The sequence below is a fragment of the Mirounga angustirostris genome, unplaced genomic scaffold (genome assembly GCF_029215605.1).
Source record: "Mirounga angustirostris isolate CCGP_5_RB_7025 unplaced genomic scaffold, mMirAng1.0.hap1 SCAF_1, whole genome shotgun sequence".
NCBI classification, from domain to species: domain Eukaryota; kingdom Metazoa; phylum Chordata; class Mammalia; order Carnivora; family Phocidae; genus Mirounga; species Mirounga angustirostris.
In genome coordinates, this window is record NW_026991709.1 from 81056269 (window position 1) to 81079505 (window position 23237).

The 23237-nt window shown below is 58.5% G+C and overlaps 1 protein-coding gene across 4 annotated transcripts; it reads right to left on the reverse strand.

The window, feature by feature from the left end:
• Positions 1-1439: 1439 nt before the first annotated feature.
• On the reverse strand, positions 1440-21402 carry EPHB3 (EPH receptor B3). Of its 4 annotated transcripts, XM_045903225.3 has the most exons (16): positions 20822-21401; positions 12391-12455; positions 10549-11221; positions 8133-8288; positions 7023-7373; positions 6729-6853; positions 6388-6547; positions 6190-6298; positions 5780-5832; positions 4555-4677; positions 4174-4421; positions 3462-3677; positions 3201-3350; positions 2915-3108; positions 2439-2594; positions 1440-2333 (listed from the first exon to the last, which is right to left on the reverse strand). In XM_045903225.3, the coding sequence occupies exons 1-16, from the start codon at positions 20940-20942 to the stop codon at positions 2225-2227; spliced, it is 3009 nt and encodes a 1002-aa protein (XP_045759181.1). In that variant the 5' UTR covers positions 20943-21401; the 3' UTR covers positions 1440-2224. The 4 variants fall into 4 exon arrangements, with proteins under 4 accessions (XP_045759181.1, XP_064440283.1, XP_064440304.1 ...); XM_064584213.1 differs by having other exon boundaries at positions 3201-3677; positions 20822-21402; XM_064584234.1 differs by lacking the exons at positions 5780-5832; positions 6190-6298.
• Positions 21403-23237: the final 1835 nt, after the last annotated feature.

Here is a 23237-nt window from a genome sequence, read left to right on the forward strand (position 1 = left end):
CCCCACCCCCTTCTCAGCAGTCCCCAGCCGGGGCCGGAGGGCTCGGCGTTGGAGCTCCGTGCCCACCTCCCTCCCGAACTCCCCCCCCCCCCGCCACCGCCCCGCCGCGGGCCGAGCCTGGCAGGGCGCCCCTCCCCCGGGCCAGCGGCTGCAGCGCGGCGCTCGGCTCCGTGGGGGGAATACTAAGGAGCGGGCGCGGCGGGAGCAGCGGAGCGCGGGAGCGCGCAGCCGCAGGGCAGGGGAGCGGGCCGGCAGTCCGCCCAGCGCGCCGTCCGCTCCCCTGGCCCCGCTCCCGGCTCGCAGGCCGCCGCCCAGGCGCCCCGGCGCTGCACGAAGCCGCAGCCTCCGCGCTCCGCCGCACAGGCCTGCTGCTCTGCGCCTGAAGCAGCTGCCCCGCGCCTCCGGGCCTGCGGCTGCCCAACCCCGCGCTACCTGCCCCACCGAGAGCTCTGCCCTGCCAGACGTCTGGGAGATGTGCGGGCCCGCGAGGCGTGAACCCCGAGATCTACGAGGCTTTGCCCACGCCCCTCCCCCTCCCGGGTCTGGTCGAGACCCTCTAATTTAGGGTTTGCGGGTACCTTGGAAACATGTTCCACGCCCAGAAAAGGTTTACTGCCTGGAGGGTCCCTCCTGACACTGGGGAAAAGGACTGCATTTGCCACTCCCCCCCCAATCTGGCCTCTTTCTGTATCCAAGGGGCCTCTGAGCGCCCCCCACAATTTCTCCTTTGACATTTCCAATAGCTGTTTTCCTAATCCTCTTCCTGGTTCTTGTTATTTATCCTCTGAACCTTTCAAGTATGCAGGCAGTCTCTGGGTGGGAATCCCAGCCCCAGGCCTCACTTACTGGCTCAGCGACTTCAGGCAAGTTACTTAACCTCTCCCTTTCCTCCTCTGTAAAAAAGAGATAAAAATACTTCCGTCCCTGGCTGGTTGTTGTGAGATTAAATAAGATCCATGTATAAATGGAGCGTTTTCGCCCAGTGCCTGGAGTGTAGTAAGCGCTCAGTAAAGAGTAGCTGCACTTCTGGGCTGATGTTTGCTGAAAGGAGCTAGCCTCCGTATATGAACACCAGTGTAGACTCTTGCCCTCTGTGTCCCAAGGTCACTTGGCCCCTACACCTTCAGCTCCCTCAGAGACAATGGGTGTGAAAGGACTCTGTAAAACACCAGCTGACTGGGAAGTGTCGGTCCTGACCCCAGGAACACCTGGGCCTTAGCAGGAAGGCACTCCGGGGCAGTTTGCTCTCCTGTTACTGCCCACTTCCCAGAGGTTCAATGCAATAAGGCTGAAGCACAAGATGCAATAAGTTAGATGCAGTAAGTCTGGTCTCCAAAAGACTCCAGGGAATTCTGAAGAGGGCCGGCACTGAGTGACTGTGAATCTGAGGGCATGAGGGAATCCCACCTCGGGAGGTGCAAAGAGAAGGGGCAAGAGAATCATCTTATTGCCTTTATTCCGCTGACGGCCCAGCTCGCCCCACTGCAGGGCACAGGGCCAAGCTTTTACACACTCACCCATGCTCTCTGTGCAGGCCAGTGCATGCACAGACACACACGCGCGCGCACACACAGCCACACGAACACACTCACATACACATCCAAACTCTGGCTCTGAGAGTCAGTCTCTGGGGGGCAAGGGGCTACTCCTCAGCCTGCCCCTGCCTGCCCTTTTATGACAGCACCAAGGGTGGGGGTGGGGCAGGGCCCTCAGCCCCCAGAACAAGTCCCTGTGCAAACTGGAGGTGCCAGCTGGCTTCAGGATGGGGTGTCACATTTCCCCATTCCCGGAGTCCCCTCCTCCAGTTCCTGAGGGAGGGACTACTCTGCCTACCTGGGGGGGCCAGACCCCTGCCAGGGCTGGGCCCTATAGAACCCAGGCTTATCCTCCACCTGACCCTGCCAGGACCTCCAGCACTGAAGAACAGCGAAGTCTGAGGTGGTGGGGATCCCCCACTGGAGAGCAGGAAGGCCTGGGCCCTGAGGGGCTTGGGGAGGGGTCATCACCCCCTCTCCTAATCCATCTTCAATATGAAGAGGTTTGGGGCACACTTCCTGGGGAGGGAGCACAGGCCTGGAGGAGAAGTCCCAGTTGGGGCCTTCCCCAAACTTCCATCTTCTGGGCCACAGCCTAAGGCCAGGCATCCAAAAGTCCAAAAGTCCAGCCGGCTGGTCAGAGTCCCTGCACAGTCCTTGGGGGGTACCCACCCAGTGGGAGTCAGGTGTCAGACCTGCACGGGCAGTGTCTGGTTCATCTGTAGCCGCATGTCCTGGATACTGCTAAGGATCTTCTTCTGATGGCCAGCCAAGGTGACCCCAATCCGGAGCAGGTCTCTGCAGATGGACCAAGGGCAGGGTCAGTCCCTCCCCTCCTGCCCACCACTCTGGGCCCTGTTCGGGGCCCCCTGCCCTGCCCCTCCAAATCTGAGGCACACTCACTCTGCAGTCATCTGAGCCACCAGGTCAAAGGTTGCAAACCCCGCGCTGACAAAGCTCTCCTTGTACCGCCCCATCTTGATGGCATCTAGCCAGTCACCAACTGTCGTGAAGGTTGTGTAATCCGGGACCGTGCGGTCCAGGAGGGGCTGTGACATGCTGTGGGGAGAAGAGAGAGACTTGGGTGAATCCTAATGGCAAGGGAAGCAGGGGTGGGGCTGCTGGCCCAAGAGCAGAGTGGGAACATGGGGCGCCCGGATGGCTCAGTCGGTTAAGCGTCCGACTCTTGATTTTGGCTCAGGTCATGATCCCTGGGTAGTGAGGTCGAGCCCTATGTCGGGCTCTGCGATCAGCAGGGAGTCCGCTTGGGATTCTCTCTCTCCTTCTCCCTCTTCCCCTCCCCCCGCTCATGTGCCCCCCCCTCCAATAAATACATAAATCTTCAGAAGCAGAGTGGGAACAGAGGCAGAGATACTGACCCAGACTGGGCACTGGCGATGACCTTGAGGCTGGCAGCATTGCGGATGAGCTTATCCAGGGTGTTGACAATCTGGGAGAATTTGGGCCTGAGGTTCCGGTCCCGCACCCAGCAGTCCAGCATGAGCTGGTGCAGTGCTGTGGGGCAGTCCATGGGTGGGGGCAGCCGGTAATCCTGCTCTACGGCATTGATGACCTGAAGAGAGAACAGGGAAACCTGGAGTGAGCCACCACTTCGCTCCCCAGCTGACTCCCACCCACCTGGCCACTCTGGCTGGCCCCACTCACATCCTGGTTGCTCATGTCCCAGTAGGGTCGCTCTCCATAGCTCATGACCTCCCACATGACGATTCCATAGCTCCAGACATCACTAGCAGAGGTGAACTTCCGATAGGCTATGGCCTCTGGGGCAGTCCAGCGGATGGGGATCTTCCCGCCCTGGTGGGGGGGGCACACGCCCTTCACCCTATGACTCGGGGCTGGTCCCCAGCCCCGAGCCCCTGCCTGGTTGGCCCCGCCCCCGGTGTCCCTCCCAGCTGCTTCCTGTACCAGGGAGCTGGTGTAGGTAGGATCAGAGGGATCATCCTCCAGGAAGCGGGAGAGGCCGAAGTCTGAGACTTTGCAGACCAGGTTGCTATTGACAAGAATGTTGCGGGCAGCCAGGTCTCGGTGCACGTAGTTCATCTCGGATAGGTATTTCATGCCAGCAGCAATGCCCCGCAACATGCCCACCAGCTGGATGACCGTGAACTGTCCGTCGTTGAGCTGGAGGCAACGAGCAGGCTCAGGTGGACCCATCACCTCCCTACTAGCCCAGGGCCCACCCGAGACCTTCATGCCCGCCCCCCTGTGCCTCCACCTACCCTCTCTAAGGCCTTGGAGACCATGCCTCACCTATCCCTGTGACTATGTGCAGAGTGCATTGAAAGTAAGCGGCCCACTGTGTGGCGGGTATCTGTATACAACATCCCAACGGACCCCGGTGAGGATCCAAATAGCTCTCACAGCTTTCATTTTATAACTAAGGCAGCTCAGACTCAGAGAGGTTACGTAAAGCCTGAGGTCACACAGGCAGAGTCGGGATGGGAACTTGGGTCTCTCTGGCTCTGAGGACCTGGCTGTTTCCCTGCACCAGGCCACCTCAGTAAATATTTGTAGACTTGGAGAGGGTTGGGTGTGTCTGACCTTGTGGGAGGGGGTGGTTTGCCCAACACAGCTCTCTGGGGCAGGGCAGGGAGAGGGGCTGGGGGCTGGCTCTTACCCGGAGGAAGGAGTCCAGGGCACAGTTCTCCATGAACTCGGTGAGAATCATGACTGGCCGACTTTTAGTGACCACGCCCTCTAGTCGGATTATGTTGGGGTGGTCAAACTGACCCATGATGGAGGCCTCACTGAGGAAGTCCCGCCGCTGCCTCTCTGTGTAGCCCACCTTCAGCGTCTTGATGGCCACGAACACCTCCCTGCGGCCTGGCTGTTTCAGCCGACCCCGGCACACTTCCCCAAATTCCCCTGCAGGGCAGAGGGCACAGGTAGGAAGGGGCTTCTGGGATTGGCCTTGTATCCAGTGCATGCTGGCCCCTCCCTGGGGTAACACCCCCCACCCCCGACACCTCTCCTCTCCACTGTACACTAGGGGACTCACCAGCTCCAATCACCTCCTCAATCTTGACACAGGAGACATCGATTTCCTTGGCAAACTCTCGCACAGCCTCATTAGGGTCCTCATACGTAAAAGGGTCAATATAAACCTTCATTCCGGGAGCAACTAGAGGAAGAAAAGGCAGGCATGAGGGAGGCCAGATCTCTGGCCTGCGGTGGCGGTCAGTGAGGGAACTCCTCAGGCTGCGCCCTCAGGCCCAGCATACTGCCCTACTGCCCCTCCTCCCCAAACCCTGATGGGAGCACATTTCACACCCTCCCTCCTAAGTCTTTCCTCCCCGCTGGAGTCCCAACCCGCCCCTTCTCCACCCCCTCACCATTCCCTCCATAAGAACTAGTGGCCATAAAAGCTAGACACCTAGGATTCTTATTCTTCTTTCTGAAGAAGAATGAGAGATGACCATCTCTCATCATGTCAAAACATCTCTCAGATTCATCCCTCTCCTCATTCCCTCATTGCCCCTGACCTTATCCAGGCCTTCAACACTCAGACTATTGCAATAGTCTCCCAGCTGGGCTCTCTGCCTCTGGACTTTTCCCACCAATCTATCCTGCATACCTGTCTCCCTAAAACAATACTCACATTGTATTACTCCCCAGCTTGAGAGCCTTTCGGATTACCTATGGTGGAGTCAAGTCCAAACTCCTCTGCCTGCCTTTCACGACCCTCCAAGGACTGGCCACAACTACCCAGCCTCGCTCCCCAGCAGCTGTCAAACCAGTCTTCTCACTGCCCCCACAGTCGGGCACTCTCCCCACCCCACCCACTACCTTCCAGAGGCTTCTCTAGCCAGGAATACTCTCCCCCACCTCCCTAAACCCTGTTCAACCCTCCTGGCTCAGCTCAGCCCAAGGCCACCTCCTCCAGGAAGGCTTCCTTTTTTCTGAACTCTTACTGCCCTTTGTAACAGGAACACCCAGCTTATCACTAAACTGTCCTCTCATTTTTTCCTGTGTTTACGTATCTTGTCTTTCTCCTAGGATTAGCTGCCTTTGAGGAAAGGGGTTACTTCTCATGCATCTCTGGGGCTAGCAGGAGGGAGGTAGGGGCTCAGGAAATGGCACTTGAGTGGAAGCAGGAGGGGCTATCCGGGATAGGAGTACAGGGATGAAATCCCAGGCAGGGGAAAAGGGTATCTCCAAGCCCTGCAGGGACCACAGGAACTTTGCCCGGGGGCGGCAGGATCAGGATGAAAAGACAAACTCACCATACTGCTGCAGCTTCTCGGTATACTCGGAGTCAGAGCCGCGCCGCTGCTTCCTGGAGGGGGCAGGGCAGGGGTGCGGCCTGAGACAAGCCCGACAGCTCCCTCTGTCCAGGGGACCCTCGGGCTCCCAAGAGGGGCAGGGTGCACAGGGGATGGCCTGCTGCCTGGCCCCACAGGTAGGGGTAACAGCAGCTACTGGGTCTCTGGGCAAGGGACTCAGTGGACTCAGTCCCCGAGGGGATCTGCCAGGGGATGGGCAGGGGATGGCATGAGCACAGCGGTGTGGACTAGAGACGGCCTTGGCAGCGAGGAGAGTCTGGGCCTACCAAGGGCCTCTGTGGCATGTGGGCTCTAGGGTGCTCCAGGGAAGCTCTCACCAGCCCGAGGGAGCAAGCCGGGCCTGGGAATACCTGAGGCAGACAACAGCGATGACCACGACAGCCACCACGAAGACAAGCCCAGCCGTGGCAGAACCCACGATGAGGGGAAGCTGCTCCTGGAGCTGCTGGGCACCGGAGCCTGGAGACCGGGAGGGGACTGGGTAAGTGGAGGGACAGAAAGTGAGGAGGGACGGAGGTGAGCAGGAACAGGGGCCGTGGGGTACGTACCTCTCTCGCTTGTGGTCTCAAACTCAGCCGGACGGCTGTACTGCCCGTAGCCGGCTACGGTGCGGGCACGGACCTGGACCACGTAGCGGGCGTCAGGCCGCAACCCGCCCAGCTGCACCGAGTTCTTCTGGCTGGTCACCGTGGAGGCGATGCCCTCACTCTGCAACACCGCGAGAAATGAGGCGCCTCAGTGGCCCTGAGGCCCATCGCCCCTGCCGCCCCCCAGGGCCCACCTGTGGCTGCCTCAGTACCCAGGAGGTACTTGCTCCCAGGGGCCCCTGACGCTATCTGGGGGTCATCTTCTCACCCCAAGGCCTCCGCCTGCCCCCCAAGGCTCTGACCTTCTCAAAGTACTTCATCTCATAGTCCAGGATGACTCCATTGGGCCGCTCTGGGGGTGCCCAGGACAGGGTCAGGCTGCTGCCGGAGCTGCTGTGCAGATGTAGTGTAGGCACTTCGGACGGGGCTAAGGGAAGATGGGCGCGGGGCTCACAACGGGCTTCTCGGCCCTGGCATCCTTCCCAAGGACCCGGCGCCCAGGGGACCCTTGGTGGTCCATCAGCAGGCCCTGGGCAACCTAAGCTCCGTGTGGGAGAAAATGACCCAGGCCCTACCCTCCCGTGCCCCCTCCTCACCAGCCTGGTTGGTGGTGATATTCACAGCCGCGTAGCGGGGGGGCAGCGGGCTCTTGCCCGAGACACCGTTGACGGCCTGCACCTCAAAGGTGTAGCGCGTGTGGGCCAGCAGATGGCTGATGTGGACCCGGCGCTCTGTCAGGCCCAGCTGCCGAGGCACAAACTCCACATTGTCATCACAGCGAGAGCAGGCTGAGGCGCCCCCAGCCCCAGGGCCCCCGTGGCACTTCTTGCAGATGACGTTGTATAGGAGGTCGTCCCGGCCACCCAGGTCCCGGGGCTCGCTCCACTCGAGGATCAGTGAGGTCTCATTCACATTGGAGATCACACCCCGGGGGGGAGATGGCACCGCTGTAGGGAAGGTGGAGGGAGAGGGCAGTAAGCTAGGGCTCCAGCACCACCCTTCCACCCAGGGTTCCTGCGTACCGCAAGCAGCTTCCTACCGCCTTGCTTTTGACTCTGCGTTAATAAGCAGAATAGCTTTCCTACAATTCTCCACTGGGAAGATGCTAGTTAGCCTTTAAGGCTCAACCTGAGATGTCACCACCTCTTGGAAGCCTTCCTTGATTCTTCTCCTTCCTGTCCTCTGCACCCCCATAGCACAATTCCTGGGCATCCTTCCAGCCCGGCACTTAGCACATTATATGGTCATTATCTGTTTTCATATGTGTTTCTCCTACCGGGTGGCAAGCTCCTTTAGGACTTACTGACTGAATCTTATTCTCCTCCACATAGCTGGCACCTGGCACAATGCCTGGCACCAAAGGCCAGAGCAGGGAGGAAGCAGGGCACTAGGCTGCCCCAAGGACGTGACGCCCCCTCTATGGTTGGGGTTGGGCCAGGAGAACAGCAGTTCTACACAGAGGGAGGAGTGAGGGGCTAGAGGCCCAATGGCTCCGGATGCCTGGCTAGGAGCTGGTGGGTGCTTCCTGAGTGTTGGTGGAAAGGCTGAGGCGGCTGGCCTAGATTCCGGCTCAGGGCCAGTCACTTCTCAGCTGTGCCATGTTGCGCACAACATCGCACCTCCCCAAGCCTCAGTTTCCCTATCTGGAAAGCGGCCGTTCATAGCGGCCGTCTCGGGCCCCCGAGCGGGGCCATGAGTTCACTTACTGGTACAGGCACTGTCTGCGGAGTCCGAGTCCGCACGGTAGAAGTTACTGTAGCAGGTGCAGATGCTGGCAGCTGGCGAGGCGGTGCGGCTGTGGGGCGGGCAGGGGAGGCAGGGCCCCTCTCCCTGCTTCGCCTTGTAACTCCCAGGGGTACAGGCTGCGTGGGAGAAGAGGATGGGCATGCTCTTCAGATCGGTGAGACTCTGGCCCTCCCACAGCCCTGGTCTTGGCCCCTCCAGCTCCTAGACTGTGGGGGCTATGCTGGGATTGCCTAACTCCGGTACAGCTACAAAAGGCCCTTTTGCCCCATGGAAACCCCACGTCAGCGGATTCCTCCCCGCCCCGGCCCCCCACCCCTACCCCAGGGCCTCACGGGCGAAGACGTCAGCCCCATCACCTGGGCAGCCTGGGCTTGTTGAGGCACGGAAGGGAGAGAGAAGGAAGAGGAGGGGTGGGGAAGAGACCACTGGCAGGTTGGCAGCACCCTCTACTCTGCCAGGATGCTCCCGCCCCCTCCCTGAAAGTGGAGGAAAATCACTGCTAGGACCCTCATGGCCACCCCGGGAACAGCCAGAGGTGGGGCCTTGGTCCCAGGACCAGCCTCTCTCCCCACCCACCAGGAGCAGGGCAGCAGCTCCTTCCTGCCCTTGGGCAGGGGTGGGGGCTGAAGAGGGCTGAGAAAAGGAGAAAAAGACAGCAGGCAGGAAGGCTGGGGTCACCAGGAGTTCAGAGGCCTCAAAGCATCCACAAGGGGCACCCCAGGCCCCAAAGCGAGCCCAGAGCTGGGTGCCTGAACATCCCTTCTCCTCAGTTTCCTCTCTTGTCATCTACACTGGGGCCCCTGGTCCTGGGCTGTGGGGTTCTGCCTGTCTATGACAGCCATAGAATTTATTATTCAAACTGGAATATTTGGAGAGCGAAAGGGGCCGCTAGTAATAATCATGTGATAATGAGCATAAGCCAGGACTGCCCCAGACATGTGAAAGCATATGGTCACTCTATCCATATATGACTGCCCCTGGGGAGGTCATCCAGAGTGTGGAATGCCCAGAGTTGGGGCTATGCTTTTCTCTGGGATTTAATCTCCCCCTCACGAAGGTGATATTCCACCCAAGCTCTTTTGAGCCAGTGGGGGAGGGGGCAGAGGCCAGGCCAGGCTGGTTGCTATGGGAACCAGCATGCATTTCCTGCCAGGGACCTGTAGAGTGTTAGCCCCTCTTCAGGCTGTCAGGCTCATCACCCCCACCCCCTTTCTCCACTTAGGAAGAGGAAGTCTGGGGCAGGTTCCCATAAAGTGGAGAGGGGCCGGGCAAGGCACTATTCACCTTGCCATGCCAACACCCAACACAGGGCCTCCCAGCCAGGTGGGGCAGCCAGTCCCCCTCACACCTCGCGCTGTGCTAAGAGCCAGCCCCCACCCTTCAGAGTTACAGGCTGCAAGTGCCGGGGCAGAAGGGATAGAAGGCAAGGCCCTTAGCATCTTGCCCTGCATGGTAGAGCACTGGACAAGGCTGTAGCCCCAACTCCCACATTCCCAGCTATGACACTTTGAGTAGTTGTTCTCGGAGACTCCGTTTCCTTACTGGCAAACGGAGGCTCAAATGAGAACCCTTCGTGAATGGGTTTTAGAGCCGAAAGTCTAGTACACTGTAAGGTCTTAGGAGTCTCGGCAAGCCACCACGGACAAGCCTCCTGAACCTCCTCCTATATGAAATAAGGACAAGAGAATCCCTGTCCCCACACATCCCCTGGCTCCCGAGAGAGTCATGGCTGACATTTAGGTGGTGATGGTGTTGCCATGTGCCAGGCACTTTTCCAAGAGCTTCACATGCATCGACTCACTTAAGCCCACTACAAGCCCATAGAGGAAGCCCCACGATTGTCCCCGTCTAGCACACGAGGAAACCGAGGTTCCAAGAGTTAAGTAACGTGCCCAAGGTCCCGCCAGTGCTAAGTGACAGAGTTAGGACTCAGACTTCAGGGACTGGGCCCCCGACCACTGTGCTGTAAACACTGCCTCTCGAGGAGCAGATGAGACTTGAAGGTAAAAGGGCCAAGCGTGAGTGCCCACAGCCCCTGTCCCCACAGCTCGGAGGCCCAGCTAGTACTTCCGGGGTGGGGTGTCCACTTGGGGCCAAACAAAGCAGGCATCTCAGCCGGCTTCCTGCCTCTCTGCCCAGGGGCCTCCTTACCAAGGATTCTCCATGTTTTTCTCTTCCTGTCTCTTTAGTTTCTTTTTTATCTCACGATTCTGGTGCGTCTCCTCATTGTCTCTCCTCTCCCTCCTCGCAGCACGTTCTGGGCACTCGATACCCCTCTTTCTTTCCCTCCCTCCGACTCAGACCCAAAGCCAGAGCTCATTGACTGGCAGGTAGGAGTCCTCCCCAGCCCCCGGCCCCAGGCCAGCCCCCACTCACGGCGGCACTGGGACTCCTTGGCAGCTGGCTCGTGGCCGGTTGCACAGGTGCAGGCTCCCACGGGCACCATCCACTCCCCATCGCCGTTGCAGTAGAGCTTGAGTGGTACGGACACCTCCACAGCATTAGCGATGCAGGTGCCAGGGGCAATGACGAGAGAGGTGGGCTCGGCCCCAGTGAGGGTCTCGGGGAAAAGGGCGAAGCCTGCGGTGGTGGACGCACACTTCTTGTAGAAGGCCCGCACAGAGATGAGCGACATGCAGGCACCCTGGTCCTGGAAGGCCAAGTAGAAACCGGCCTTGGAGAGCGGCCCAAAGCTTCGCACCTTGGTGTTCACGCGGCCAGCATCAAGCCGCGAGAAGCTCTCATCGGGTGCGATGGTGTCCACCTTCACGTAGGGGTTCTCCATCCAGAAGGGGGAGGAGGCCGAGGCTACATCACTGTCAGCCTCGTAGTAGAAGAGGTTGAAGGTCTCTTTGCAGGAGCCAGGGATGTTGGGGATGCTGTTGCAGTCACGCACGGTAAACTTGAGCTCCACGTAGACGCGCTGCACCTCTCGCCGCCAGATGAAGCCCGTGCGAAGCCAGTTGTTCTGGCTTGACTCCCGCACGTTACACACCTGGTACGTGCGGATGGGGTTCATGGCCTCATCGTAGCCACTCACCTCTTCCCACTGTGCATGGGCCAAGTGAAAAAGACAGAATGAGCGCCAGCATGTTCCAGGTGCTTACCACGCGCCCAGATCCGTGTTTACTTCCCGGGGATGCTTCTGTGGTGTACTGGCTGGGCATGCAGACTACATGGGTTCAAATCCCAGTCCTTGCTGTGTGACTATGGGTCAAGCCACTTAACCTCCCTGTACCACCGTTTCCCCGTCTGTAACATGGCGAGAATAAAGCCATATAAGGGATAAATGAGCTTAAGTGAATAAAAAACTTAAAGCATTCGGTAAGTATTATGGGACTATTAGCTATAATATTTGTTATCTTTGTGCCTCAGTTTCACTGTCTATAAATGGGGCTGACTGGATGTAAATGACATGGTAGGGAATCAAATCAGTTTAATATATACAATGGGCCTGTAACAATGTCCCATACAGAGCACGCATTCAATAAACACTGGCTGTCACTATCACGTTTAACCTTCACTACAACCCCATGAGAAGGTACATCTGTTGTCTTGCCCCCACTCTACAGAAGAGGAAGCCAAGACTCTCAAAGGTAGAGACTTGCCCAACGTCACACAGTCAGGTCTGGTGAATGAGGGCCTGGAGCGCCATCCCACCCCAGTGTTCCAGAGCTCAGTGGAGTTGTGAAGGCCATCTAGGGAGGTTAATTAGAATATGTTAGAAATGTCAGAACTACAGGAATTTAACTGTTTAGAAATGGAAGCCCAGAAAAGTAAGCTGCCTTGCTAAAAGTCACATAGCAAGTTAGAGATCTGGAGCCAAGGTTTCCTGGTCCCCAAGACAGTGCCCTACCCAGGGACCCAGGAAGGAGGGAGATGGTTGGAGAAGATAGGCAAAGAGCTCTCAGGCAGGAGAAGGATGGTGACAGGCTGAAGGCAGGCTGAGGGGTGGGCAGAGGGAGAGTGGGACAAAGATAGTGTGTGGGGGGGAGGAGGACACAGACAGGCTGAAGGCTGAAAGGGTGAGAATTACCCATAGGCAAAGAAGGAAGGTGACAGGTGCAGGGGATGGGAATGACGCAGAAGGTGAAACTGATAGGCAGGGGGCAGAGGCAGCCCTTCTCAAGCCCCGGGGAGGCGAGGGGGATGGACGCTGGTGGTGGAAGTGGCCTACTTGACAACCAGCACTCAGGGGAGATGGTGGGGAGGGCTTACCCCACTTTCTGGATGAGATGTCCATGCCAACTCCGATGTCACCCATTTTGTGTCCATGAGGGTTTCTGGGGAGCAAGAGAAGAACAAAGGTCAGAAGCCATGCTCATGATGGGGAGAAAGAGGTCGTCCAAGAAAGGCCAGGACACCAGAGAATGATTCCCACCAGGCACCAGCCCATCCCACCCCACCCCGCCCCCAAGTGCTCGAAGCTCTCAGCCACCCTGCCCTGGAGAAGAGCCTGCAGCCATCCCCGGAAACGCTATAGCCCCAAAGACGTGAGCCATCAGGTCGGCCAGCCAGAGGTGGGTGTGTCCTACTGACAGAGGTAAAAGCCAGGCCCAGTTCACACACCTACAGGCTCGGCTGATCTCCACACAAGAGGCTGACTTTATCCTGGAGCAAAGGACCGTGTCCTTCAGACCCTGCTGCCCAGGCCCCCCCTGACTCCATTCCCAACACAAAGGCCCGGCACCACACATGCCCAGGGGAATGGGAGGGAAGCTACAGGGCAGAGCCTGCTCCCACCCAGCCTCCCACTCAAACACCTCTGCGGGATGGGCACGAATACTCTTTGAGGCTGGGCTGAGGGCCACCAAGACAAGCTAGCTCAGTTCTTTCCACAGTCCTTCGATAAGGACTGTTGGTGTACCCCTTTTACAGGTGAGAAAACTGAGGCCCAGATAAAGTAAATATATGGCCTAAGGTAAAACTGCTAGGACTTGGGGTGAAGGGTTGAAAGGTAGCAGACTCCATAACTAACCCCTTAACCAGAGCACTCTAACTACAGTGTGAAGGGAAGAAGAAAGCAAGCCGAGAAAGCTCCTGTATATCCTATAAGTCCCAATCCAGCTGTCACCTCCTCCAGGAAGCCTTCCCTGAACCACCAAATTAGGGTTAGATTCCTTCCTCTGTGCATCCAGGGCCAGGGGCTTTGTCATAGCACCAATCCTGTTCCAAGCTTCAGTTTCTTATCTGTTTCCCCTTGCTCAGCCATAGGAGGGGCCCATTAACGTTTCTGACATAAACTCACTCCCCTAGGAATCAGGTTCTGGGTTCTGACTGAACAATTCTGCTCTCTGAGAGGAGAGAGACGCCAACTCCCTTCTTAGAGCCTGGGAGACAAGGCAGCAGCAGTTCTCCCCTCTGCCCTGAGCTGGAAGAGGGCAGGTTGGGGCTGCCCAGGAGGAGAAAGACCCAAACCCCACAGGTTCCAGGCTTATGGCCTTCACTGGTTTCCTGCAGTCTGGGTCTGAGCTGAGGATGGTGGGTGAGGCAGCTGTGGCCCCAGAGCCTCATGTAAGGCAAAGGGGGAGTGAAGCTCCCTCTTCTTCTATTAGGGGTGGCTGGTCCCTGGAGGACCTGGCTGCAGGGTGAGCCATCCCAGCCTCATCGGTCGGTGGCCCGACAGGCCTCTCTGGCAGACAGACAGACAGACAGACACAGACATTTGGCAGGGGGCTAGGAGGCAAGGAGAGATGGGCAGAAGCAGGGGCCCAGAGACAGGCAGGGAGAGAGGTGGTGGAGCAGGGGCCTCGCCAAGGCGGATGGTGGGTGGCTCCGAGCTGGAAGGACATGTAGAGCCGGCTGGCTAGGACCAGCCAGTGGGGTGGTCAGCTGAGGACTACAGAAGACGGTGAGCTGGAGAGACAAGGAGGCCCAAGGAGACAGAGACAGAGAGGGAGGTTTCCAAGTAGCCTCTTCCCCAGCCAGCAGCCCAGAGTATTCCTGTCCCTGGAGCCAGTCGAGCCCAGCGCACCCCCTCCCCCCCAAACCAGCCAGCCAGCCAGCCAGCCAGTCCGCCTGCTTGTCTGCCCGCTGCCCGCCACCCGCCCGCCCCGAGCAGGCAGGGGCTCCCACCGCTCCCTCGAGCTGCCTCCCTCCTCCCTCTCCCTCACTTCCTTCTGCTCAGCCTGTGCCAAACCCATCTGGAACTGTTTAAACCCAAATATTCAGCCCCCTCCCCCCTCCAGCCAGATTCCTCCACAGTTTAAAACAAGCCCTGTGCTGGCTCTGAGAGGACTGAGGGGAGGGAGGGGACGGTGGGGACCAGGAGGGGAGGGGGTAGGCAGGGCTGGAGGGAGGCTCTTCATTTCTGTTTAATTTCTGGGGAGCGGGAGAGGGAGGGGGCGGGGATCGGCCCTTGGCCATCGCTCAGCCTTGGCCATCGCTCAATCTCGGCACATTTTTCCCATTAATGAGGAGAGGACTTGGATTTTGAGTCATGTGTGCCCGAGGAAGGGCTCCGGTCATCCTGGTGGGGAGGGGGCTTGCTCTCTGGGGAAGGGGAGGGGTCTGCTCCCTTCAGCAAGAGGGAGACCCTGAGGTGCCTGTGTCCCAGCCTCAGGAAGGGCATGGAGGGGGTCTCAGCATCCATCTGTCTGTGGCATGGGGAGGGACAGACCCAACCCGACAGAGCCCACCTTCCTCTGCTACGTGAGTGCCGCACGCGCGTGCACGTACGCAAGCTGGGGTGAAGATTATGAGGTACAGGAGTAAGGACAAAAGAGGACTGAGCGAGCAGTTTCCAAGCGCCCCAGCTGCCAATTGCACCCCCATCCTCCTTTGCCCCCCATGTGGCTGCTGGAGGGAGACCAGAAGGCAGACAGCCACTCTGTGCTACAGGGCTCTGCCAGGCCGGAAACCCCACCGACCCCTCCAAAGCGAGCAGGGAAGTGGACAGCAGGCCTGGGGGCTTTCTGGAACTGGGGCTTCAATGCTCAGAAGTGAACCAGCACCCCTTTCAGGTTTCCAAAGGGCCACAGAGCACGGCCACGTGGCGGCAGCTGTGTGGCTCTTGCCTGTGCACAAATACACACCCGCACAAGCATTCCCCAGTTCTCAGTGGCTGGGCTCATTCTCTGCCACTGGGGCCAAAGATTGACAAGTCAACACATATGGTGGACAAAAACACACAAAGCCACAGCCGCCCGCAAACACACACACACACACACACACACACACGGCTTCATACACAGCCACGGTCGGTCTTTTTCAGACACACAGATGCATATGGTACAAACAGATTAGTCTCCCTTAGACATTCACGTACAGTGAAGCTTCCCTACACACGGATTTGGTTTGTCTTAGGCAAACACTCACTCTTAGAGTCTTCATGTGTGCAGATTTCCAGAGACCTCGGCGTTCACGGAGGGCACACACACCAGACAGTACATTCTCCTTACACACCCAACTGCCCACGACTGCCGGCCCCAAGGCACAGTCTTGAGTGTAGCCAAGTGCAAACCCAAACACCAGGTTCTCCGTACAGACTCGACGACGTGCTCTTACGCAGTCACGCACGGCGGGCATCAGCTGCATACACTGATGTGCGTGTGTGCTCAAACATGCCACAGGAGCACGCGGTGCTAATGCCCACGTCTACGTTTGGATAAAGCCTCAGAGGGGCATCCTCCACGCACATGCAACACACGCACACACACACATTGCAAGCATGTTCTTTCTATGAGCGGAGTGTTCAGGTGGGGTGGATGGAGGAAGGGCTAGGAGAAGGCAGTGTCTGCTAAGAAAGCAGAGGGACTGGGCCAGTCTTGGCCAGAGGTGCAGGGAAGGAGCAAACCCCAGACCTGCCTCCCGTGGCCCTGGCCGAGGCCGGAGCGGTCACTGGTCACGAGACTGGGGGTGGGGCAAGAGCCTGAAGATGATTCTGGGTGTGGCTGGGTGTAGCCTCCCCAGGTACTTCCTGGCCAGCACGATGGCACTGTCCTCAGCACTGAGCCCTTGGAGAGGGGTGGCATCATGAAGAGACTTAGCCCCAGGAGCTTTGGGCAACACTTCCACACATACATTGGGCAGCAAGAGGAGAATATCGTGGGCACCCAGCCTGTGTCTGAGGGCCTCACTGGGCAGCCCTGGTGCAGCTGGGAGCCAGCCACCAACCCTGGTGAAGGGCCAAGTACATACAACTTTATGGAACTGCCAGACCCCACAGCACCCCAGGTCCCAAGTCACACAGAGCACACTGCTCTATGTCAGTGAGACCCAGGGAATCAAAAAACCCCAGAGACAAAAGCAAGAAGCCCAAGCTCCGGATGAGGGACTTGAAGGCGGTGGGGAAGGTCATGCTCCTGGGCTGGGCCAGCGGAGTGTGCAGGGGCAGGTGGACTGAGGGGCAGAATCCGGACAAGAAGGCGCATAGCCCTGCCTGCAAAGAGAGGGAGAAAAACCCCACGCCGGCCCTGAGTTGGTCTCCCTCCTCCTTGATGGGGTCCCGACCTCGGCCAACCAACCCAAGGCCTCTGTCCCATCTTCTCCCATCTTGCCCCTACCCTGTGTGTCAGTGGGTATACATGTGTGTACCAAGCTGCACACTCAGGGTGGTCAGCCCGAGGAGGAAGGGGGCCTGCGGGAGGGTTGCTATGGGACCTAGAAGAGACTAACTCACCCCCCCAGCTACCTCTCCCTTTCTCCGCCCATGGCCCCTTGGCCCTCCATTCTAGGATGGAGGGGAGGGGAACATCTCAAAACAGAGAACACATTTTGTTTTCCATTCCTCCCTTTAGATCGTGGGGATTTTTAATTAAATAAACCTGAGAGGGAGAAGGGAGGAGAAAGCACAGAGCAAGGAGCCCAGATGCCTCAGTGTTCATCCATGCCCCCACCCTAGCCCTGGCCTTGCCAGCCAGCCAGGATGGATGGACAGCTAGCCCTTCAGTGAGGCCTCTGAGCCCTTCCCTGGGATCCCAGCCACAGTGGCTCTGGCCAGGGGTCTGGGGGCAGAAGGCAATAGGAGATCTGGGGCCAGGGCAGCCCTTGGGGCAGGGGGCCTCTCCCACCCCATCAGGTGCCCAGCTGTACCCAGTCTCCCTCCCCCCCCCCCCACCTCCCCAGCTGCCCAATCCCGACAAACCAGTTTGACTCAGCACAACAGGCAGGGCTACAATTTTCAAACTATGCAGGCCTGGTGATTCAGCCTCTTCATGCTGTTTAATTAGTGTAAGGCCGGGTGGCGGAGGCCTTGCCCACGGCAGCTTAGGCTTTAGCTCCCCACCGCTGAGGCCACAGAGCGGGAGGTAGCAGCTCTGGCTAAAGGGAAGGCAGCGACGAGCAAACTGGTTCCCCCAAATACCTGCCACCGTCCTTCAGCGGCAGCTCTGAGGTGCCAGCTCGTGACAAACAGGGATGGGGTGGGGGCGCCAGAGGCAACTCTAGGAGTGAGCCAGCCCAGAAATCCCAGGCCTGGCGTCCCCTCTCAGCGAGCACCTCCTCAGGGGCCACTGCTGCTTCCTCGGCGGGGCGGGCGAGAGGGACTCACACACCGCCTCCTTCCCTCGCACACCAGGGGCACTGCGGCCGTCCCCACCTCCTGCACCTGGCAACCGGTTCTCTTTCCTCACAAGGGTAGGCTCTCTGCAGACCTCCCCGTCCCATCTAAGGGGTGAGGCCCCTACGGCCCAGACTTCCTTCCTCATCCCACGCTTGTTCCTGGTCTGCTCACCTTCCGGTTCGTGGTCCTGAAGGGGAGAAGGATCTTGGCTCGGGGGCCTGGGAGACACTACTCAAAAGGAGGGTCAGCAACGAAGTGGCCCCGTTTTCTTATGACTAAGGGTAAATCTGAGGGTAAAATCAGTGTGTGTTTGCAGGGAGAGGTAAGCAGTCAGAGGGCAAGGTGAGAGGAGTTTCCTCAACCAAGGAGGACGAGCAAGGACCTTGGCTCCATCCTCATGGAAAACTGATGAGGTCCTTGGATGCAGTCTTGGTGGACCCCAAGTATGTAGGGAGGTAGAGCAACCAGGTGCTAGACAGCACCTAACCAGGGGATCCATGACGAAACAGTACACACAACTCAGGACTCTGGGCCTAGATATAATGGCCCCCGGATACAGACAGCCAAAAGGCTCCCCTAGGCCCAGGGCAAACCAAATCCTGGCAAAGCCAAATGGAAGGTTGGAGCAAGGAGCCTGGATCCCCTGCCTGTAAAGCTTGGGAGTGGGGAGGGTCCCAGCTAGCCCTGCCAGGTGGCCATAGCCCAGAACCACCAAGTCTTCCCACCTCACCCTTCAAGCTCCAGACAGGGCTGGGGGATGGGCAGGACACAGACAGCTGCCCTTGACCTCGCTCTCATCCCATCCCATCCCATCCCTCCCAGAGCTGAAGGGAGATGGAAGTGGGGAGACAATTTTCTCTTCAGACCAACCTTCCCCCGTCACACCGCCCCCCTCACCCCTTCCTCTAACCTCCCTCCAGCAGGTAAGGCACACACCAGTTTCACTTCTGTCCCTCCTCAGAGAGCAGACCCTAGGATAACGATAATAGCAGTTAATCCCTGAATAATAATGGCTGTGTGCTAAGCACCCCACACACATTAAGGACGCAATCTTCCCTACAACTCTAGGATAGTGGGTGTTATCACTGGCCCATCTCACAACGAGGGAGAACTGAGTGGGTAGGCGTACTTCTGTGTGGGGATCTGCACCCCAAAGCATCTCTCTTTTTCCTTTCATTCTCCCGCACACAAACTGAAAACCCTAAGGTCTGAGGTATGGCAAAAGTAAAGGAACTGGTAAAAGCCACACATGGAAGGCACTGCTACTTCCTTGGGGCATCCCACACTGGCCTGGCCTGCCAGCCACCACCTGCCCAGTCGGGGAGTAGCCCCAGACACAGCCGAGGGGGGGAAGGAGGGACAAGGTTGGGGCCCTGCTGCCCTCTCTTTCTTGTGCTGCTACTGCTCATGGGCCCTCTGTCTCCTGGTCAGCCCCTCAGCGTTCCGGCCTGGAGGCCTGGAGACCTGGATGCCAGCTCCCAGCTACGGCCTGCCACTGAGGTTCTAGCAGATTGTGAGGGGTGAAGAGGAGGAAGAAAGGGAGGAAGGAGTGAGCCTCTTCGGGTAGCCCTTGCTCACCTGACCCAAACCACACCCCCCCGCCCCCTGGCAGCACCAGCACCCACCACACCTGACAACAAGGGCCCCGCGCCTAGCACACACACAGCGCCCCATAAGCGACTGTGCTAGCGTTGCCCCCCCGGCCTAAGACACAGAGACACAGACCTGGTAACTCCAACAGGCTCCCAGGCTCACACCCTTGAGGCAATCAACAACAAAGCCCCACACTGGTTTCTCACGCCTCAGATCCTATCACACACATGTGGGCGCGACCTCAGTGTGTCTGCTTGGATTTGCGTGTGTCCCCCCGTGTGAATCGGTCTGTCCAGGGCTGGTGGGCTCAGAGGTAAAAGGGGGTGCGGGTTCATAGGAACATTTTTTCCACAGAGAAAACTGGAAAGCACCAGAAGATGCCTTTCTTTCAGAACTGTGCTCTTTCTTCCTTCCAACCTTTAAGTTTACCAGTTGTGAACATACAAACAAACCAAGTTACGCAGAATTCATATTTTTGTTTCTGTACGAAGAAAGTGACTAGTTGGCTGTGAAAGACTCCGAAAATAAAAACGGTCTATATTCCAATTTCCCCCAAATTTCTGTGGTGTCCTGCCCTCCACATTAAGGAAGGTTTTTCTTCTCTCATTTAATGGCTTCAAAGTTTTTGGAAGCTCTGTGTGTGTGCGTCTATTGTTCGTGACCAGTGTCAGCGCCTCTGTGTCCCGCAGGCTCGTGTCAAGTGGCCACATGTGTGTGAGCTCTCCCACCAGGGCCAACAGCATCCTGTTCCCCCAAGTACAGTCGCTTGCAAGTTGGAGCTAACCCACCCCCGCCAGCACCGTCTGGGTCGGCTTCACACAACCTACTGAGAAACTCGGGCTTTCCCCACCGGCAAATGGGGCAAACCCCAGAACTTCGGGGGTTCAACGGAGACCCGAGCACTCGGATGTCCTGCTAGAAGGCGGAGGTGAGGCGCAGAGCAGCGCGCACTGCCCGTGCACGCAGCACCTCGTGGGTAACTGGCGCTCCGTAAACCATAAACAATAACAGGCCCCCGCCTCTCCACCCCGCAGCCATCCCCTGACAAAGCGGGGTGCACGCACTCACACCTCTCACAGTCAACTCCAACGGCTTCCTGACCAACGCCGCCCCCCAACCTGGGAGTCCCGCTTCGCCCCCACCCGCCACAGCCCCGCGGCAGCCTCAGAGGCCCCCGCCTCGCCCGGTGGGTCGCCCACACTCCCTCGCCTCCCCGGGCCGCTGGGGGCCCCGCTCCTCTGCGGTGAGTGCGGGGTTCTCCCCCAAGAGCTCACAGCGCTGCCGTGACTTTCGGGGACGCTCAACCCGAGTCCAGCTGCCCGAGAGCCACGATCCGCGTACGGCCCGCCTCGGAGCCAGCTGGAGCCTGCGAGGCGGCTCCGGGGGCGTCCTCCCCACCCCATCCTCCGGCCCCCGGAGCGGCGGCGCGGGTGACGGAGCCTCCTCCGACGTGCGCCCAGCTGGCATCTGACCCACCCCGCGGGTCCCCCCCGGCCTACGCTCGGGTGACCCCGGGCACCGTAAGCCTTGGACGCGCCCCCCGACGCCGCTCACCTTCCAGCGCCCGGCAGCCGGTGGACAGCAGCAGCGGCAGCAGCAGCAGCGGAGGGAGCAGAGGCAGGAGCCCCGGCGGCGGCGGCGGCGGCGGCGGCGGCGGCGGGCGGGCTCGGGCCATGGCCGGGGCGGGCTCCGGGAGCCGAGCCGGGCCGCGCCGGGCCGCGCCGGCGGCGCTGCGGGCACCCGGGGAAGGGTCCGCTCCTCGGGCTCCGAGGAACGTTCGCGTACGGTCCCAGGAGATCCGGGCAAGGAAAGGGTGCGATCCAGGCGGGCGGCTCCGGGACCGAGGCGGCGGCCCGAGCCCGGCGATGCTGGGGGATGCAGGCAGGTCGGACCCGCGGGAATCTGGACGGACCGGTCCAGGAGGATCCCGGGCGCTGGAGAGCTCGGAGCCGAGAGCTCCGGGAGGCGGGCCGGAGCGGAAGGGTGCAAGTGGTGGTAGTTCGGGGGCACAGTTATCTGGCGGTCCGCCGCGGGCCCGACTCGGATCCGGGGCTCCGGGTGCGCGCGCCGTCCGGGGTCCGAGCAGGGATCTTGCTGCGCCGCTCACCTACTCACTTCTGCTGTCCCCACCGCCGGCGCTGCCGTTCTGGGCGAGAGGGGCGGGACCGGCCTCCTGCCTGTCAGCGCCGTGGCCCCGCCCCTAGCCGCGGGCCGCCCACTCACAGACCGCCAGGCGCACTGGTTCGGCCTCGGGAGCTCTCTGCTGGAGTCCAGTTGGCGGCGCCTCCATCAGGCCCACCTTCAGGGTCTCCGGAGCCTGGAGTGGGCGGGGCCAAGGAAAAGATGAATTAGATTGGGCGGAGCGATACTGTCAATCAAACGTAAACCCCGCCTCCTGTTTCCAATTGGCCACTAGTAACCGAACCCGAGTGTGAAGGGATGCCAGTCACATACAACAAGCTGAGGGCGCCCCCCAGTGGTCTACACGCGCCCAGGGACGCCCCCACGTGGCTGTCTTTTCTCCAGGCACCTCCAGACCCTGAACTGAGTTTAGGCACTATCAAGGGGGCGCCCATCCGCAACACATCCTGCGACCAGGGCCTTCTGCTCTTTTATTTATTCATTCATTCACTCATTCAGCCGTTCTTTGAGCATAGACTCTATTGCTGCCGGTGCTACGGCAATAGACAGAGGCCTGCGTTCTCTTGGAGCTAGTTTAGTGATGGAGGCAGGCATGAAGTCATCACGGCAGAGCATAATAGGTATTATCATGGAGGAAAGACAGAGTTGCCAGAGCACATGTGAGGGGAATAGCTACATCTGGCCCTGAGTAAATGACATTTCAGTTGAAATATGAAAGATGAGTAGTAGGTGAAAGATATGTGTTTGGAGACGGGGTTGGGTGGGGTGGCTGTTTCGGACACAGCAAACACACTCTGTGTGAAGTCCCAGTGGCAAGAGAAACTGATATTCACTAGAAGAATCTGAACGAAGTTCAGAATATCTTGAGTGTAGAGTTAGATAGAGACAGAAAGGAGGCTTAGAAGTAGATGTAGGGGGCCAAGAGGAATTGTTTTTAGACTCATAAGGCCTTCCTGAGAGCTGGAGCTTGAAGCAAAAGCTTTGCCTTATCTGATTAGCATGGCTGCCCTGGGAAGTAAGGGTAGAAATAGGGAGATGGAGAGGAAGCTGTGCAGTGGTCAGGTAGAGGAAGATGGTGGCTTGGACCAGGGTGGAGACTGTGGGGATGGAGAAAAGTGGGCAGGTCTAAGATGTTTTAGGAGGTAGAATTCATGAGATTTGTGACTGAGTAGTTGAGACATATGTGGCGGATGGAGCCATGAAGGAGGAACACCCCCCCCCCCCTCAGGTTTCTGGAGGGCAATGAACTTCTACCCCATTTGCTCAACAAATCTTTACAACGGGCAATAAACACTGAAAAAATAGGTCTTGTTTATTAAGCAGAAGGTGTATTATAACCTCATTTTACAAACAAAATTGACATCTAGAAAGGCTTGGTGACTTGCCCCAAGGCATAGTGCAAATAAGTGACAGGGGTGGGATTTGAATCTAGGACCATATAGCTTTTAGACTCCCTAATTCCACTTCATCAGAGACCTTAGGATCACCTACGTGCTTTTTAAAAACTCAGAATCCTGAGCCACCCATTCCACCTTGGGCGTTGGGACTCAGAATCTCTGGGGTATGGGGCCCAGGATTCTGCATTATATTTTATTTTATTTTATTTTTATTTTTTTTAAGATTTTATTTATTCGACAGAGAGAGACACAGTGAGAGAGGGAACACAAGCAGGGGGAGTGGGAGAGGGAGAAGCAGACTTCCCACAGAGCAGGGAGCCCGATGTGGGGCTCGATCCCAGGACCCTGGGATCATGACCTGAGCCGAAGGCAGACCCTTAACAACTGAGCCACCCAGGCGCCCAGGATTCTGCATTTTAAATAAGCATTCC